At 41.7% G+C, this 19,222-nt stretch overlaps 1 protein-coding gene across 11 annotated transcripts in view; it reads right to left on the bottom strand.

Moving 5' to 3' along the window:
- Positions 1–5,972: 5,972 nt before the first annotated feature.
- The window catches only part of celf6 (CUGBP Elav-like family member 6), a gene marked incomplete at both ends in the record, with an annotated part of 127,746 nt that continues 114,496 nt past the window's right edge, over positions 5,973–19,222 (bottom strand). For 2 of the 11 annotated variants that reach the window (XM_083969329.1, XM_083969324.1), the window contains 7 exons: positions 5,973–6,100; positions 10,629–10,712; positions 14,350–14,430; positions 15,014–15,076; positions 15,881–16,030; positions 17,422–17,569; positions 18,525–18,668. In XM_083969329.1, coding sequence (XP_083825455.1) covers positions 5,973–6,100; positions 10,629–10,712; positions 14,350–14,430; positions 15,014–15,076; positions 15,881–16,030; positions 17,422–17,569; positions 18,525–18,668 — 798 coding nt within the window. Of the gene's footprint in view, positions 6,101–10,568; positions 10,713–14,349; positions 14,431–15,013; positions 15,077–15,880; positions 16,031–17,421; positions 17,570–18,524; positions 18,669–19,222 lie in introns of all 11 variants that reach the window. The other 9 variants (XM_083969328.1, XM_083969323.1, XM_083969320.1 and 6 more) reach the window with 5 other exon arrangements.

Raw genomic sequence — 19,222 nt, 5'->3', positions numbered from 1 at the left:
CATGCTCAGGGTTGCTGGTTCCTGGTTATCACACAGACTGACAGGCACAGCCAACAGCATGAGAAACAGACGGGGAGGAGAAAAAAAAGAGGAGTGTGTCAATCAAAACCAGAAATAAGTGGGCAAGAGGTGGGGAGGGAGATTTGTGTTTTAACCATATGGAACAGACATCTACACTGTGACAGCACTAATCCAAGGAAGGCCTAATTTAAACTGACTATATCTCCCTGCACAGAGAAAAAAATCCAGCTGAATGTTGCCTGAGATGTTGCTGTCATTCATCTTATTGTTAATTCATTACAAAAAAACAAAAAAAAAAACAAGGAGGAAACATAAATAAATCAGGTGTGTGTTTGAGTCTTAAAACTGTGTAATGATTATAATGACAGAAAAAAAAATGTTTTTCCAATATGAGAAAAGATGCATATTTCAAGAAATAACCTCTAATTAGGATCCCATGAAAAACCAAGCCAGTATCTTCCCTGCCTTTGTGTTGACTCTGTATGCTACACTGTTACTAAATATGTCTGTGCTGCCGAGCTGTGGGTATAAAAGATCTAGTTTACAGCTTATCATCTCTAATATGTTGTGAGCTATGACGTGGGTGAAGAAAGGCTACAAAATCACAGCAAATCACTCTGTGGAAGTGAACATGAAAGGGTCTGACTTTGTTACGAGAACACACGCCCAGATGCTCTTTGTTCTACCTTTCCATTCCTGTAAATGAGCTTGTTACCATTTCATAATAGATCTGGCTTTTTAGATACGGGAGCACAGATTCTAACTTGTTTCTTATATGTGCCAAAGCGAGAGCCCGGCCATTAGCAGCATAAAGCACTAACAGTCCCCGATTACGGATGTTCTCTTTTATAAGCCACAAGCGACTCTCGCTGTACCACAAAGCACAAGAAACACACAGTGGCTTTAAAATAATAAGTAAACAGCTTCTTTAGAGAAAAAGAAACATCACAACTACTTTACCCTCCAACTTTGTCAGATAAAGAATTTTTTTCTTTTCTTTTTTCACTACAAGCTTTTTGTCCCAGCCTTATGCCCTCCCCCACCACACCGCCACCTACTTGGGCGGCTCCATAAAAGACACCTGGCAGTTAAGAGGCAAAGTTGATGCCAGAAAGACCTTTTCCCTCAAGGCTTGCCTGGCTAGACACCCCCCTGAGTTCACTGGATAGACTATTGGAGGTGAGAGTCACCTGCAGGGCTTGTGAGAGAACAGGGCAGAACGAGTTCGATGAAAACGACTAACTCTTATCAGGGTTTGGCCCGGAGGGAAAGAAACAAACTCGCTTGCAAAGAAAAGACCTTTATCACTGTGAATCTGTGTGCTGCCTTTTTCTCTTTCACACACAGAATTTTTATTAGAGAATTTTTGAATAACAATTATCTCAAATACAAGCAGCAAAAACAAAAAGAGCTAATTTATCCGGAGGCATAATCCTACTTACAACAAGAGGCAGCGGCAAATACTCATCCCAGGTATTTGTGTTTTGCTCTATTTCTGCACCCTGCTTACACATCTCTGTGTACAGTATGGCTGTGCGGTGGACGGATTTTAGCCATGTGGGTCTACAGCGCTGCCTGCAGCTCTGCTATCACAGTGTAATTGGTTTGCACCCTCATAAATAAATAAATGGGAAGTGATTCTCATGTTAGGCAAACAAAACAATCTTGCAGAAGTACTCCCTGTGCAGATGGAATCCACCGAGAAGTGGAGTGTCAACATTTGCCTGTGCTCTCTGCGTGAATGGTGGAGATTTAATTGGCTACACAAACATAGGGTCATCTTGGCCATCTCTCAACTAAACAGCTGTCGATCGGGGGGAGGAAAAGTTTTTTTTTTTTTTTGCAAAGGACCAGACTTTCATAAGAAAGAAAATAAAATAATAAATCATAGTTTGCTTGAAAAAACACTGTTGATGTGAAGGTGAAGAAATAGAGAAATAGAAAAATGCAGTACATCCATACACATTAACCCCACAAGAAAAAGTAAAACATCACAAAGGGCACACGGTACAATAGCACAAAGGGTTAAAGGCCACTTCCAGTTATAATCAATCAACCACTCAGCACGTGAGTTACATTATGTACAACAAGTACCAGCCAAGAAAGGCATCGGCTTACTGCACTCCACAAACTGCCAATATACAATATACAGTATATATATAGATATATATAAAAGGAGGGCAGAATATAAAGAGATAGAGTTTAGAGATATCAATCAACGCCACGTCATGCAACGCAGTCACAGTCCCACCACATGACGTCATCCAAAAGAAAATGACACCATGGGTTCAACTTACAGCTGTGGGAACTTGGCCCCATGACAGGTGTAGGGGGGGAGTGGCTATAGCGGAGAAAGGCCACCTCACACTGTGATGGGCCGTGTCAGGTTGCCACGTTGGTGGGGGTGCAAAAGAAGGAAAGAAACAGTGGGATTTTCTTTTCCTTAAGTCAGAATTCAAAGCACCCTTTCTATTTGTTCCACACTCTCACTTTATTCTGCCTGACAACTCAAATGAGGTTATTATGGTTATTACCATAAAACTGAAAAAAAAAATTGACAAGTAAAACAGAAATAACAGAATAAATAATCTTCAACACAGCACAAAAAAGGCCTTTTCTTGTGCCTCAATGTGGTGGTGGAATATTCTCAGGCTGACAACATTTGCAGGTTAAAAGGTTGAATTGATGTTTTTATATTCACAAAGATAACCCTTAAGGCAGAAATGCATATTTCAGAAACTTGTCCTGTCTACAGTAATTGGATTTGCCTTGCATTGTTTGCTATGAGGGTGGCCGTACAGTGAGTGCTTCAGCTTTTTTGCATTAAGTTTATCTTTAAGACACCAAACGCAATTTCAGAGTAGCAGGGCTCCTGAGACCAGCAGAAGAGAATGCTGTCTGATCGTGTTTTTAATTCAACTTCAAAGCGAAATTGTCAGTATTAGACAGAGAAAAAGAGGAGGGGGCCCTCTGAAGTTATCTACATATTGAAGTTTTTACCTAAGGAACACACACAGAAATTCATCATTCAAGTTTCATCAAAGTTTTTCATCGTTAAAGTGTAGTTGAATTTAGAAAACTAAACAGTTGCTGCCAAACTTTATTCATTCCTGGTGCTCAAGAGCTCAGTGTACTGTTTGCCACAACACAAGGCAATACATGAAAGAAGTACAAAAATCTTTTAAGCAGATTGGTCTAATCTTTAAAATGCACCTTTATATACGATTCCTTGTTGTTTGTTTTTAAGAATCTGTGAACCTAGAGCTGTGGTACAGAGCTGTCTTCAAAAGCACCAGCAGCAAAAAAAAATTCTGTGTTTTCATGGGATTGCTCTTTGTTTTGGTCTATTGGTTTTCCTTAACTCAACAACAGAAATAGTGTAATAACAGAGGAAAAACACATAGATGGATTGAATCGGACCAGAGACGAAGGAGAACATGAAACACGCGCACACACATGCACACAGGTACCCACACACACGCACACACCTCCTGATAAAGTGACAGATGTTATTGTGAGAAATGTCTGTACTTTGAGACATTCTGAGTACATCTCAATGACTGTCCTGTCATTCAGTGCTGTTGCAGGATATTCTCCATTTGTCCCTCATTGATGTGCTAAATCAAAATCACAACCCCCCGCTTCGCTTCTCAGGGTGTCTGCTGTGAAAGCTTCTCTTCAATTAGCAGGACAGAGCTCTATTCAAATGCTATCAGGCAAGGGATAAAGGGAGCATCTATCATTTATATGGCATACCACCTTCCATTAATGCCATCTTGTGGCTTTTAAAGAGTCAAGTCTAAAACAAACAAATGGTGGGACCATGCTGTTATTTATGGAGAAATATAATCCAGGCTTATGTTATTGTAATGAAAAGTTGTCTAGCCAATTGGGTGAAGAGAGCATGCATCTGTATTATTTTTGCACCAGCAGCTGCACTTTGTGACAGATGGGCGATGATTCTCCGAATCAAGCCTGACACGGTGAAATGATTCTTTATTGAGGGATGGTGCTACTTTAAGTAAACTATCTTTTTATTATTTTGCATGAAAGCTCTGACTTTTTAAGTGCCTAAGGATGGCACAGCTGAATACTGAAGAGATCTGGACGCAGATCTACTCTCAGGACATCTGCACATTTGCAAGATCTTTTGTTGTGTCTACTGATTCTTTAATAACACCAGGTCCATTCGAAATTTAAATTAAGATATTTATCCACATTTGTCTGAACAGGATTGATATTTACTAAGATTAAATTGTTACTGTTGATGTGTAAACACTGGCAACATCTTAGATTTTACATTATCAGAGTTAAACTACTCTTTAATAACATTATGCGTTTTTTGTACACTATCATTTTTTTGGGCATATATTTTAGGTACTTACAAAACCTCCAAAATATTGTAGGTAATTAAAATGAGATATGAGGACATGTATCATGGATAACAGAAGAGCAAATGTCAAACAAATGTCCTCATGTGGGGAAAAAAATAGTCCTAAGAAAGATAAAGTTAAAAATAATAATAAAAAAAGATGTCTCTGCTGTCTTATGTATGCATCTATGTATATGTTTGTGAGTACCTACGATAAAAAGGGTGACACAATTTGAGAGTGGTGTATGATTGTTTTAGTTGAGAACTTGAACTAACCTAATGGTGCTTACTGGAGTTGGTGCTGTTTTGCATCACTATACAAGCCTCTGCAGTTTATGGGGAGAGTAAGTGCTTTTCCATTAAGCATCCTTTTTGATTATTTATTTTTGTGAGCACAAAATTTTCTTTCAAACATCCTGCATTTACTCCACATGCTCATCAGCGGTCTTGTAAAAAAAAAAAAAGTTGTTATAGTATAAATCTGCTTTGTATTATTGTGCATCTCCTCCATGAATCTTCCCATAAGTAAAAGCTCTGCTGAAAGAGGCCCATGGATTTTGCGAAGCAGCTGACAGAAATGTAATGCTGAGCTATTATAGGAGCAAAACTGTTGCAATCTGGTCTTATAAATTTGTAGCTCAACAACTTATATCGATTCCCAACGCCGTCCTCAGTAGACGGGTAATTATGCACAGCTGGGTATTGATGATGTCATCAGTTTCCGCTGGAGTATCATGCAGGTCCAAATTAGATTTCAAACCCCAGAAGAAATAAAAACAATTCAGTGAAACAGGGCAATCTGACACAAATCTCAAGAGGCCGAGTTTGTCAAGAGGGGCTGTGCAATCCAGAAACTAGTTGTCCTGACACTTTCACAGCAAAAAACAAAAACCATGTTAACTTGTAGGATAATTTCATGTCACATCAAGGCTTATGGGGGCACAGAGTTGGAGTGATTACAAAACTAAAATTGTCAACTTTTCTTGCAGTAGGGCAAGGTAATTTGTGCATTTGTAATTGTATTAGTCTCTTATATTTATCACTAAATTTGTACAGAGAGAAGATAATTAAAAGTGGAGTATGGGTTCTGTTTGGACATAACTGAGGAACAGTGATTTTCCCTCTTTTGACCATCTATGCTGATCACCTCACCTGGAAGTCCAACTCAAAGAAGTTGCCCATTTTTTGATTTGCGGTTAAAACCTTGCAGAGGAAAAACACATTGTAAATCAATTAAATGCCTGAGAAATTGAAATTATATAAACTTATTAAGGATTAACTACACACTTTATTTTTGTGAAATTGCCTTTACTCTAATAAAAGACTAAAAGCTAATTAAAGCTAAGACATCTTACCCAGGTTTGAAAGTGAAATGATGTTCCTCATTTGTGAATCAAGGTTTAATCGAGATTTGAGGCAATTCTACATCTACTGTGGCAATAAGACTGTGCAAAATCAGTTACTACGTTATTAAGTAGCAAAGTGGACTGGTTTATTTAAACAGGCATGGAAGGATGTGGTAAGATATGGTGTTTTATGGCATGGGCGCCACTGTACCTGGGTATGGACAGCAGACGAGTCAGTAAGGTCGGTTGGCATCCTTTGGCCGCTTTAGCTGCACCTTCAGCCTCTTCATGCCTATCTGAAACCCGTTCATGGCCTGGATAGCGGCTTGAGCGCTGGATGGGTTATCAAAACTCACAAAGCCTGAGACAAGAACACAGAACGGGAGAGCAAGATAGGGGCAGAGAAAAATGGGAAAATTGATTTTTTTTTAAAAAGGAACAACACATGAAGGGAGAAGAATAGGGGGGAGAGATGAAAGAGAGAGTAACAGGAAGAGGAGAAGGGAGAAAGAAAGATAGGGAGAAAAAGACAGGCGGGGTGAAAAGAAAAAAAGAGGGGAGAAAAAGACCCTTTTTAACTCTCAACAATGACACAACAATAGCTCTTTGTTTTCTCTTTTCAGTAGATTAATTGAAAATCTCAGAATTAAAAAGATTACATAAAAATACCACAAAGGCTAATAACTCAGATATTAAAAATCAAACGAAGAAGAGCTATTAGAATCTGGGAGTTTAACTTGAACAGTGAACAAAAAAACATGAAAAGGTGTTCAAAGATTAGAGAGGAGAGGGAGGGAAAAAGTAGAGTCATGTTGTGTGTGGATTTTTAGAGCAAAAGGAGTGTCTGTAAATGTTACCTGACTGTTTGAGCTTTGAGAGAGTGGCAGGGCCGTGTGTGCGTGCGTGTGTGAAAAGTGTATTTTCATGTATTTGTGTGACTGAGCGTGTATCTGAGTAAAGAGTAAAGGGCATGGGGGTCGTGACGAGATGCTCGGAGCAAGGTGTGTAGGACGGAGGTGCCTGCTGCTCTGAGTTATCACCTGGGTGTCGAGGCGGAATGAGCCCACAGCTTTCCACACCGGGACTCCTTGCCTTCTCTTATCAGACACCTCCGTGATTGACGGCCCAAATTTTCCGCCTGCCAGCTGATTTGATCACACCGCTATGGGTCCAATTTAATTTGGGGGGAGAGGGCAGGCTTTTGTCAGTGCGGGTGAGATAAGGCTGCTGCTTTTACAAACCCTTTAAACAAACTGAGCAGGGAAGGACCTGTCAGTTGGCAGTGATCCCCCTCCCAATCCTACAAACACAAGACACACACACGGACACACACACTCGCTATCCCTGGCTTTAATGAATCTCCATACCTCACAATTACATCCACATGCCAAAAAGGTGATAGGGTACTGGGGGTCAACGTACAGAAGTGAGCGGAGGAGGACTAAAAACACACTGCAAACTTTAAACGCTTGAATCCATGTGTGTAAAGATAAAAGCAGAATAAGATATTTGAGCACGTTTCCAGCTTCAGCTGTTTTCTCCAGACAAAATAGCTGGCTGATGTTTCATATCTTTGATGCGGCACCAACTGTGCAGAGCTGTGCAACTCAATACTACAAACACTCCTGGTGTTTGAGGTATGGCTCTCACCGCCGCCATCCATATCAGCAGAATGTCTGTACACATTGTAATGTTATGCATTTTTAATATAAACACACACAAAGTTGCAAAGATGTATTGGTTGACAGTGGAGGACAGGGCTGGGTAGCATTCTCACATTGCCCTACAAAAAAAAAAAAAAGTACTATGTGATGATTGTCTGCTGTTATGCTGTTTGGTATAATAAAAAAAACCTTTTCTGCAGGGGTGGCTCTACTGTGGAGGTGAGGTTGGAAAAATCTGTGGTATAACCCACGACTACACGACCACTCGGCTCCCTTTGAACAAGCCATTGACGCTTTTTAGCAGTCGGGAGCGGCCATGGTGAGCTCCTGTGCTGCTGCTACAGTTTTAATATATTTTTATTTTATTTATTTAGATCATTATTTTATATTGGCAAGTGTTCAGGGGAGATTTGCTTGTCCTTTGTGGCTGTTAAAGATTATTAAAGTTTCAAAGTGTAAATCTGAGGATAGTGAGTCTTTGGAAAATTATTAATGTATAGACGAGTGCTGCTGACACAAACCTGCAGAGGCAATGTTCCCTGAAGAACAAAAAAGCATAACAGCTGAAAAAAAAGGTATATCCTGTTTCCAGAAGCACTTTAGGTGGACTGTATTCCCTAGAGTATATTTTTTTCCCCATATCTAAAAAGCAGAGGGTTTCCTTTTTTGTGTGTGTCTGTCTCTCTACTCTCAGGAGACCTTTTTGAAATTCATTTCCAAGTTAAATCCAGCTTATTCCACTTAACAAGGTGAGCTTTGATCACTTTTAAAAGTCAATGTTGAGTAACTAAACACAGAAGATAAAGACTAATGTTGTTCCCATAGACTCCCAGGTTGAATTAAAAACAACTGTGAGGCTTCTCAATAGTGAATGTCTACAGGATGTTGATTTTTGCCTAATGGCTATTCTTTACATTTTGGTGACTTTGAAAAAGCACAACCCTCGCTAAGGACACAGTATGTTAATCTAAAGATTTATACAAAGTTTAAACACAGTTTTAAATGGGATCTCTGTAACCTGCGTCACAATCGTATTTTTTTAATTGCCTAGTGGTGAAATATTTTATTAATCCCTCAGATGTCTCATCTGCACTGTTTAATAGCGATACTGTGTCACATACGCGTGTCCATTTTATCACAGTGCAAATAAATATACTAAACAGACATCTGTCTCAAGTTGACAGTGATACATCCCTTAAGAGTATACTCCAAATCCTACTCCAGGAATGCTTCCTCTGTAGGAATACGCTTTGAGTGCTCCTCTGCTGACCTTTTCATCATATTGAAATGTTCAAGCTTCTCTGTAAACACTCCATCTCACAGAGTGATGTCTGATTATCTCCTCTCAAAATCCCAAAATGTAGTTCACCTGTGCTACTGGGAAATCAGGTCATACTGACGTTTCTGTTCAGACTCATGGGCGTCCGCCAACGGTATTTGATTTAAAATGATCAGTTACACAAAATATTAAATGTACTCTATATACTGAGACATTGTAACATTAAAGCATACAGTCACTTTAACACCAATTATTAGAGAAGAGCTGTATTTATGTGGTGGATTTAAGCCATGTTATTTGGTTTTTAGTTAGACAATATTCTGTTTTTTGTTTGTTTGTTTTTTCAAATGATGGTGAGATGCTTATATGTGACAGGTAATTAACTTGTCATAATTATTTTGTCAGTGTTTCCCAGTTTAAACACACAGTGGTGCTTCTGTTAGTGTATTTGGTATCCATCATTGCTTTAGATTCTGTGAAAAAATAAAAATTCAGCATGTGCAAAGCCACGTTTTGTAAATCAGTCTTACCATCTGTTCATTTTTCTACTCCTGTATACCATATGAAGGTATGCATATACATACACGTCTATCTATACAAGTCTGTGAGTCCACAGCGCCCATTAACCAGACCATCAAGGCTTAACTCACACATTTTTAAAATGAAGTGTTCCAAGTTCTTGGAGGCCTAATAACTTATCCCCGTTAATGCACAGCATCTTCTGCCTAATTTGTTAATGTCTTACAAAAGAGCCCTGGGGCCCCTACTATAAAAAGGAGGGAGAAATGATTGGAAAAAAACCCACAAAAGAATCATGGGTTAAATTGCTGTTTTTCAGCCAAGATCTTAATTACTAGCCGTGGAAAATAAGCCGGTGAGACTGATGAGGTCACCGCCCCTTTGTCCTTCCCCCTTGTTGACTGACGGATAGTGATAACGAGAGGCATATGTTTAGAGGAGAGCACACACAGGGAGAAGAAGAGAGAGACTGTCCTGAGAGGGACAGAGAGCGAGAGAGAGAGAGAGAGAGAGAGAGAGAGACAGATAGACAGACGAGGGAAGAGAGGAAGAGAAAGCCTCATAGACATGCTATGTTGAAGAGTAACTGAAAGAAAGCCAATGCTGGGAGTCTCTCTTTCTGTGCCTGTCTCCTGGGTGTTGCTGTCCAACTGAATCAACAGCAAGGCCCACACCAGTCTATTATTATCTCTTTAAGCCCATGGATTCCACCTGCACCGCCTCCACCCTTGATGAACTGGTTTGCTGTGTGGGAGGCGAGAGAAAAGTAAGGGAGGGGTGGCAGGATGCTGCTGGGTTGCCCGGCTGGAGGATTGAGGGGGTGGGGGTCTGGAAAATGCTTTTCTATTGAGTAAAGGAGGCTGGGAATGGCACAGAAGGGGAGATAGATACTGATTGTATTAGGAAAGGTGTGATAGAGAGGGTGATGAATCAATGTGCGGAGCAAGTGGCAATTGTGGAAGGATCTTTGGGTCAGTAGCTAGATGAGCGATTCATTCATTCCCAACGTCCACCCTCTCACCTCACCCCCCACCCCCCCTTTTCTTTTTTTTTCTGTTGGCGAGCCCCGCCGTCTTGTTAGATATGCCTGTGTGATGAAGCCAGGGAGCACATGTGCATTGCTCCCATGTCCCCCCTCCCCCCCCTCCCCCATGCTCAGTGGCATGTAACGGCACCTTTAAAATGTTAATTGCAGCTTGATTAGGATAGACACTGGGAATAAAAGCAAAAGCAAACACAAATTGCAGGAGAGCAACAAGAGGCATGAGATGATTGCTAAACACAGCCACCATGTGACTTTGTCCATGTTAATGATTTATTATTTTTTTCTCTCTCTTCTCCTCGCTGGCTGTTGATGTTTGACTCACCGAAACATTTGCTCTGATTGGTCGCTCGGTCCACAAAGACTTTGGCGGAGATGACGTTGCCGAAAGGCAGGAACATTTGCATGAGCTCTGCATCTCCGAACTCCTGGGGCAGGTGATAAATAAACAGGTTGCAACCTTCTGGCCCTGGTGATGAGAGAAAGACAACAGGGGGGTTAGATGGGAGCATAAACAGGAGGCGCCCAGTGCGACAGACACTGGCCACAGTAACATAGGTGGAAAAAATTACTCAATAGAGCAATCAAGACAATAATCCAAGGAATATATGAACCATGTAAACAGCAAATCCTGATTATGTTCCCCGTGGCACAAATATTAGTCGTATTGAACCTATTTTTTTTTTCTGGTATACACACCATAATCCCATTTTCAGGGGTTCACACAGGTTGTTTGGTCAGCTCTTTTGTGGTTGCCATTTGAGTCCTCCTGAGAACCTAATTTAACGTAATAACTGAATAGCACTTTAGTAAATCTCATTATACAGTCAAATTTGACTATTGTCTGAGAAACTACGCCGGCTGTTGCTGTTTGTGCACGTGTAAACAGCCACAGAGAAGAAGAGATAGAAGTAAAAGAGAAAAAACAGCCAGATATAAAAAGGGAGACAACAGGAGGGAGAAAAAAAACACAGAGAGGCTGATTGAAAGAGAAAGATTGAGACGGTTATATTGAGAAAGAGAAACAGTGGGACAGAGAGAGAGAGAGAGAGAGGAGGAGGCAGAGCATGCATTAAGACATAAGCCAAGTTTTTGCCCCAATTACTGCGTGACAGTAGGACTGTCTTCCAATCTCTTTCCATACCTCCACACTCATCCACCCAGCTGCCACATATTGTACAGGCCAATCAGAATAAAGGCAGGAATGAACTGGAGGGAGACAGAAAAAGATGGGACCATGGACGGAGAGAGAGAGAGGGATAGAGGGAGGTATGGGGAGAGATGTGATGGACTCGGGGACACTAGGCTTGCAGCTGGTTGCCTGGCTAGCCTTCTCTCCTGTCTCATTGCTCTGGGTGATAGCATGACGAGATGAGACCGGGGCTGGTGAGAAGGCTGATAACAGAGCTGCAGTGGTGGCTGGCTGTAGTGCTGCCATGCCTGAGCGAGATAGAGGACACACACACGCACATGCACACACAGGTTGACAGAGAGTTTTTTTTTTCCAAGGCTGAAACTCAGTTCTGTCTGTTTAGGTTTAGGTCTCTGATGGAGGATTTATCCTTTAAAAGAAGTTGTCTGCTTAAGGGAAAAATTACTCTAAGGATAGTTCATAGGTTCCTAAAGTAAAGAAAAAATAAAATGAAAATATACGGTATGTTCAATGTAAATGAAACGTGTACAAATTATATATGTAGCCCATTTGTGACAGAGTACAAAGCGCTAGGTAAATATTTGGCAGTGCGTGTTGACAGGGTGATCTGGCTGCATCATTTGTTCAGACACAGTGATGACTTCTTCTCACAGTTTAGGATGAGAACAAATGTGGTACGATTCACATGCAGAATTCATAATAATTTATTTTTTAAAGCAGAAGTGACTTTACACATCAAAGTCTGTTTACAGGCCTTGGGCAGTACGACTTCACATGTGAAAGTGTTACACAAAGCCTTTTAGGGCTCCAGAGGGAGCTGCGAGAGTCTCAGAAATGGCCTCGAGTGATGTCACTTGACGTAACCTCAGCGGGGGCTGAAGACTACAAGAGAGAAAGTGGGGTGGGGGGAGTTAGAAATGTGTGAGCTTGCAGAGCTCTGGATACCACCACTCATCTCTGCTTGAGGCTAACTAATTGTGGCTACGTTAGCTGTGACTAGTATGACGTACCTGAAACTCCAGCTGAACTGTCAGCAGTTAAGTGTTGCATTTTGGGTAATGTAAGTGCCATTTCTTAAAAAGGAGGATGCAGGTTATGCATGGATTGTATTGTGCGTCTGAGTCTGAATCAGAATATTACACTCTAAAACATTCATAGGGCAAGTCATTGTCGTTGTTGTGACAGTTCCACTCAACAGCAAGACAGAGAAAAAGTTTTGAAATCCGGCTGAACAAGGGCAACAACAAGGCAAACGAGTGCAGCTAAGTGTTCTTTTCAGTTTGCCATCACCTCAAACAAGCACTGATACTGATGCTGTCTGCCCTGAGCTCTTGAATGGGTCTTAGACTGCCATCTTTTGTACTACTGCCTAGTACATGTGATAGACACAGAGTATTTTACTCGTCTTGACATCTAATGCATAGTATAGTACGAGTGTCGGTAGAAAATACAGCACATGCCAAGGCACAATTATTTTTTGTTAGATTGTGGGTTATTTTTGAGGGCACTATGTAGTGGATGCACTTACACACTCAAAAGTGAAATATAGTGTGGCATAGTGAGCCTTTGTATTTCATCATAGACATATTGTTGAAATTGACACCAAACTTATATGGAAGGTTGCCGCCTTTAACTTCTTCATACAAAAAAAAACCCAACTTTGATTTTGTTTGTTTTTAATTTGTTTCATTGTTACCCTTTTTACAACTAATTAATTTGCAGAGCTGATTAAAAGTTTGGGCATAATTAGTTCACAGGCATCTGACAGCATTGCTATTTGCCATGTTGGTATGTGTTGCTGTGTAGTATTGAGATGTAGCTGTGCTGCCTGGGATGCTTCTCTGTCGTGAAAATGACATATTTTCAAAGAGTACAGCAAATATTTGTCTGGTTAAAATTATATTTTTGGAGTTTTGGATTTTGGAGGATTTCCTTTGTTGATATTCTCACAGACACAGAGTGATAGAATGCATTGTTGAAATTGTTAGCTTTCAGAGAGAGGTTGAAGCTGAGGCTTGACTGTGCCTGTGTGTTCAGGTTTAGGTGTCTCTTGTTAAATGGCAGAGCTGCAGACACAGTGGCAATGGACTGAGACAGACTGGGAGAGGAGCCAAAACCCAGAGGAGGCCAGAACTCAGACAGGCCACTGGCTCAACCAAGAATAGCTCTATGTGTGTGTGTGTGATGCTTGTGGCTGCTTTGTCTTTCTGTGTTTGCATCACCATGACTTCTATCTCTTCCCGATGATTAAAATGTCCCTTGGTCGCAGTGAGAGGTGGGATAAATTCAGCAATTGCAAGATTCCATGTATTTATTGTGTAGTAGTATGTGAAGCTGCTGATATGAGAATAAGTTGATGCACTGTATCTACACTTTATTTACAAATTTCTCCACTGTGACCTGTGCTTGCACTCTCTATCAAGAAATGCAAACATAAACTTTTTTCTCCAGGCAGTTCTGGAAAAAACTGAACTTGAGAATTCCTTTACTGAATATTCATGCCACTCTACGCTGTCTCATACAATCATATAGATGAATAATTGAGACTGAAAAATGGTGTCAAAAGGAGTGATTTACCATCACGGTATATCCTATGCTTTATTACATCTGATGCTGTGGCATAAGAATGAACACTACACTAGGAATGGTAATAAATGATTATGCATGCAGCTAATTAATCTGATGAATATTTATAACCACTTAAACACATTGTAATGGACTGATTAAGCAGTCCAACGCTGCGAGTTTGAATTAGTGCAGTTTTTGAATAATGACAGAGTAACTTTCCATCTCACTGCTAATGTTCTTCTCTTTAAATGGGAAGCCTTTTTCTCACATTTTCCCCAGCCAGCTTTTTCCCTCCCTCGCTAATTCAAAGCAGCGCAGCTACATTAGAATGGAACATGGCAATTATCACCTTTTATCTTGGGTGGGCGCGCTTGCTCGCTCTTACCTTCCCTCTGTTGCTGGGGAATGATGGTTGGTTGCTGGGGGAACGCTTGGCTGATTGGCGCATAGGCGGCAGGGTAGGCTGCTGTTGCAAAGGGAGAACCAGAGTGGAATTTTTCACATCTCCATTTTCATATTTGACACAACAAAACTCAAATCATTATTCCATTGTTCATTTGCGTCCTCTAGACACTGCATAAATAAATTGCATTATGACTGGGAGCCTGGGCTCATTTGGCTGGTGGATCACTGCACAAAGAGCGTGGCAAGAGGGGAGTGGAGTACAGTTCAACTGAGCAGACACACAAAGAAAGAGAGGGAGACTTACACCATGTTAATAGGAGCTGATGTCGGGCAGAATGCATTGGTCTGAGAGGTCTGTGTCATCTCTCATGTGGGAGCCTATGGCAGGTTCACATCCCCAGCTCTTGGTATACTTTTGGAATTAGGACTTTTTTTGTGTGTGGGTGTATAATCAAGTCAAGTGAAAATCCTTTTGCAATCCTTATGTAAAGTAGCCTAATCCGGGGGAAAATTGGCTGGTCGTCCGGCTATCTCTATACCTGTCATAGTGTCTGCGGATGTGACAAACACAAAGGGAGAGGGGTAGAGGGAAAGGGACAGATGGAGGAAGTGAGAGAGGAGAGGAGGTAAGAGAGACGGATCACCTGCGTAGTGCTGGACACCAGCATAAGCCTGTTGGAGAGGGTCGGTCACTGTTGGACTCTGTGCTGCAGAGAGAGAGAGAGAGAAAGGGGGTGATAAAGAGGGAAAATAAAAGCAAAACAGACAAAGACAGCGGTCAGGATGGATACAGAAACAAAGAAAGATATAGTGAGAGTGTTAAAGAGCAAGGCAGAAATTGGCTTATTCGTGGAGAACCATTGGGGGGTGTAGAACACACAGGGAGTGGGAGAAATGTGGCTTGTCATATCTCTCAGTTCTTCAAAATGCTTGTTTGCCCCAGATGTTTGCATCAAATATTAACAACATGCCAAACAAACCACTTTGTAGTTCATTACAATCGCAGCTGCCTCTGCATAATGCAAAATGGGAAGTGTGAGTCTGTCAGTTCTTCAGGAATCAGTCCCAGACAACATTAAGAAGCTGAGGACGGGTTGAGACACATCAAATTAACCATAATGGACTGATGGATGAACTGATGGATCCATCATGATACCGGGTGCTCAGAAATCTGCCGGAGAAGCTGTTGATTGACCCTCGAGCTTTAAATGTTTCAATTCAAATGAGAAAAAGATGTCAGGAGAGTGTGAAGTAAAAAAGGGCTCTTGTCAACTTTTGAACAGCACTGTACGACATAATTCAATTTGTCACTACTGGCATGTTGAACTTGCATTGTGGCAGTTAGGTTATGTTCTTATTCAGTTCATGTGTTACACTAGAATAATCGAACATTCACACATCACTGTCGGTGCAAGCAGCTGAACATCAGAAGTGTCAGGGTCAGAGCGACTGTCCCGTGACGGAGGATGTTACAAATATATCTCATGTTTCTTAAACCTTGATTGGCTCACCTGGGTAAGGATGAATACCATTGGTGTAGATGGGCTCAGAGGTGGGCTGCCCGTTGCTTTGAGGTGGGAGGGCACTGAATCCGTTGACCCCGATTGGGGTGGCTATGCTGGGCACGGCTGTGGCAGAGATGCCTGGGGGTGTGCTGGTGCCTGCAAATAGATACAAGTCATTACGGAAACTGCAGGGTGCAGGGTTCACATGATGCACACTCAGAAATAGGGGTACGAGAGAGGTATATTTTTGTACTGAACATTTCCTCACAAATGTACAGCTGTATAACAGTCACATAATGGGTCCTCCTGAGTAGTGTGCCTTTTGACCCAATATAAAGTGCCAATAATGTTGTTTGGCACAAATTGGTAGCAATTCAGTCGGAACTACTGTAAAGGTACAGTTCAAATCAGTGCAGGTGGCTCTGGCACAGTGATTGAGGTGTAAAGGTGGCACAGGGGAAGCTTCCTACATTTTTCTTCATCATTTGCCCACGTTCAAAGTTGGATTTTTATTGGGGGGCATAAGTGCGCTTTAAAAGGTATACAATTGGTGTACAAGAAAGGCTACAGTACTGAAAGCAGAAGCCCAAGCTGCTTCTTCTATCCACCTTTTCTCCTTGAGATGATATTCCAAGTCTGTCACCTTGTCAGTGCCCCTTTGTGCTGATGGATTTTTATTATTTTTCTAATCCAGGTGAAGGGCATTTAGGTCTTGTAGGATTATGTTTGATAGGCATTGCCTGGTATATGTAGGCCTTGTGGATTACAAATGCCAGGTACAGCGTCAAGCCACTTTATTTAATACATTTGCAATGACCCTGCCTTCAGGCGGCCTGCCTACTTAGTGTCGAGCCATCAAAGCTCCTCATGACAAGGGCCAAAAAGATAGTTCAGACTGGGGTCTAGGATTATCTCACACAAATCTTTGCTCTTATATTGTATAAGCCAAGGACTCTGCATCCAAAGTCATCGGATTGGCTGTGTTCCCAGAAAACACACACTGTCACAGAGACACAGAGGGAGAGAGCGACAGACAGGCAGCGAACGAGAGAGATAATGAGAGAGAGGAAAAGAGAGAGAGACTATAATGTGGCTGCCAATGAGTGTCAAGGAATGCTGTACATCTTCTCCCATCATGCCTTGCTCAATACAAGGGCCTGCTTCCTTTAATTCAACACTGGCAATGTCTGCTTCAGCCAGAATATTGAGCCTACATCTAAAAAAATGGAACAAGGGCAAAAGTAGAAAGGCCTTGAATGAATATATTACTACTGCTTCTATAATTCTTGCTAATGATAAAAATGTTCCAGGGCAGCAGTGAGAAATGGAGAGAGAAGTCTTTCGTGTGTGTGTGTGTGTGTGTGTGTGTGTGTGTGTGTGTGTGTGTGTGTGTGTGTGTGTGTGTGTGTGTGTGTGTGTGTGTGTGTGTGTGTGTGTGTGTGTGTGTGTGTGTGTGTGTGTGTGTGTGTGCGCGCACACACATGCCTCTGCTCTTGCAGTCGGGCCAGTTAGTGCTTGCATGCGTGTGTGTGCCTATTAGTGTATACCTGAGGACGGTGTCATGGGAGTAGCCACCAGGCCGTTGACATTGAAAGCTGCCATTTGCTGCATTTGCGCGGCAGCAATGGCTGCCATGGGGTTCAGGTAGGACCCTTGTGTCGCTGCCATCAGGGCTGCTTGCTGTTGCATCATCTGCTGTAGGATTAAAGAGCAGTGGGGAAGAGAGGCGGATGGCGGGAGGGATGGAGGGAAGGACAGAAAAGGGAAGGAGGGTGAAATAGCCGCAGGACCAGAGCATGTTTACTCTCACATCTCTGTTTGCTTGGCCCATGCCTTGTTCTTGAACAGAGTGGTCCGTGTTGCCCTGCAGCGTTGCTTCCCAGCTACTCTAACACCGCTCTGGCCATGTGCTCATTATACTGACACAAGATAAAGCCTGTGTGCTGAGACGAGTTTAACAAACTACAAGACTATGCATATCTATATATGCAATGTATATGTGTGAGAGAAAAAGAGGGCGGCGGTGGCAGAAAAAGTGGAGAGATTGTGCGTGAGTGGGCGAGTCTCACCTGTCAGGGTGAGTTGTTAGCTACTGTATGAGTGCAAAATCTCACACACTCCTAACTCAGGCTGTGACTTTCATGTGTGAATATGAAGTGCGGGTGGGGTGAGCTGGCAGGGAAGGGAGTAAGGGGTGTGGGTCTCTGGTAATGACATGCACCTCTCTTTGAATGTAGGGAAATACACGTAATTACATGTAATGTTAAAGAGGCAAGCATGGGTTGGCAGTTTAAATTCAAAGAACAAGTCAGGAAATTTGAGAATGGAAAGTGAATATGAAGTGGATGTTTACAACTGTATGAAAGTAAAACAGTGTAGTGCTGAGGATACATGATAAGCAGCTTCCCTGGACAAATGAGGGGATAAAAAAGACAATACAAAAAGCAGTGCAGCATCTTCTGTAAAGCCTATGTAAATGTAGACACTAACAGCCATTTAATAGTGGAAAACACTTTAAGTACTGTAGTTGTTGTCTGGGAGTGTCACGTGCCTAGTAGGAGAGATTGTGAGTTCAAACCTTAAATCACAACAGTTTTTTGTTTTCTTTTTTAAAGCTCACCGTCTCCTCCCCCGCCGGGCTGAGACTTACAGCATGAGAGTAGGCGCCATAGGCCCCAAACTGGATGGTCATGGGACTGAAGATGCCGAGCTGGCCTGCCATCTGGTGCATCCTACGCAGGGTCCTCTCTTTATCAGTGTCTGCAAACTTGACCACCAGACTGGACGAGGCACCCTGGAGGGACACATATATTTGAAAGGTTGGTGAATATGCAACTAACTTTAACTTTTTTATATACAGTGTATATATATATATATATTTCTAGATAGGTTCAGTTTTTCACTTCTGATGTGAATCTTCATAAAAAAAATCTTTTAAGTTTTGCAGTGCATAATCATGCACTTTCAGCGGCTGCCTGAAGATTAGCTAAAGCAAATAAACATAAAAAAACTAAATTTAAATATCTAAATATAATAAGTCCAAAAAGTCTTTGGAGCTGTCAGTGTTTCCACAAAATAGGACAACTACCGCAGTTACTTTCAATCAGCAGTTATGGGAGATTGCACCTGCCACTTCAGCCGACCAGCTAATGAGCTGGTGTTTATTAGAAAAACTGTCTGTGGATATCCTCAAACTGAATAAATAATATTTCATTCACAACCGTGAAAAACACACAGGCAGGCAGTAGCACAGGTCTCATGAATTTCCTAAAGGGAATGGAAGACATGATTACTAATGTCACTGACTGACATTATACTGTAACACACGCCATGCCTGAGAAGTCTATT

The sequence above is a fragment of the Trachurus trachurus genome (genome assembly GCF_905171665.1).
Source record: "Trachurus trachurus genome assembly, chromosome: 3".
Taxonomy (NCBI): Eukaryota; Metazoa; Chordata; class Actinopteri; order Carangiformes; family Carangidae; genus Trachurus; species Trachurus trachurus.
This window is presented reverse-complemented; position numbering and strand designations above follow the sequence as displayed.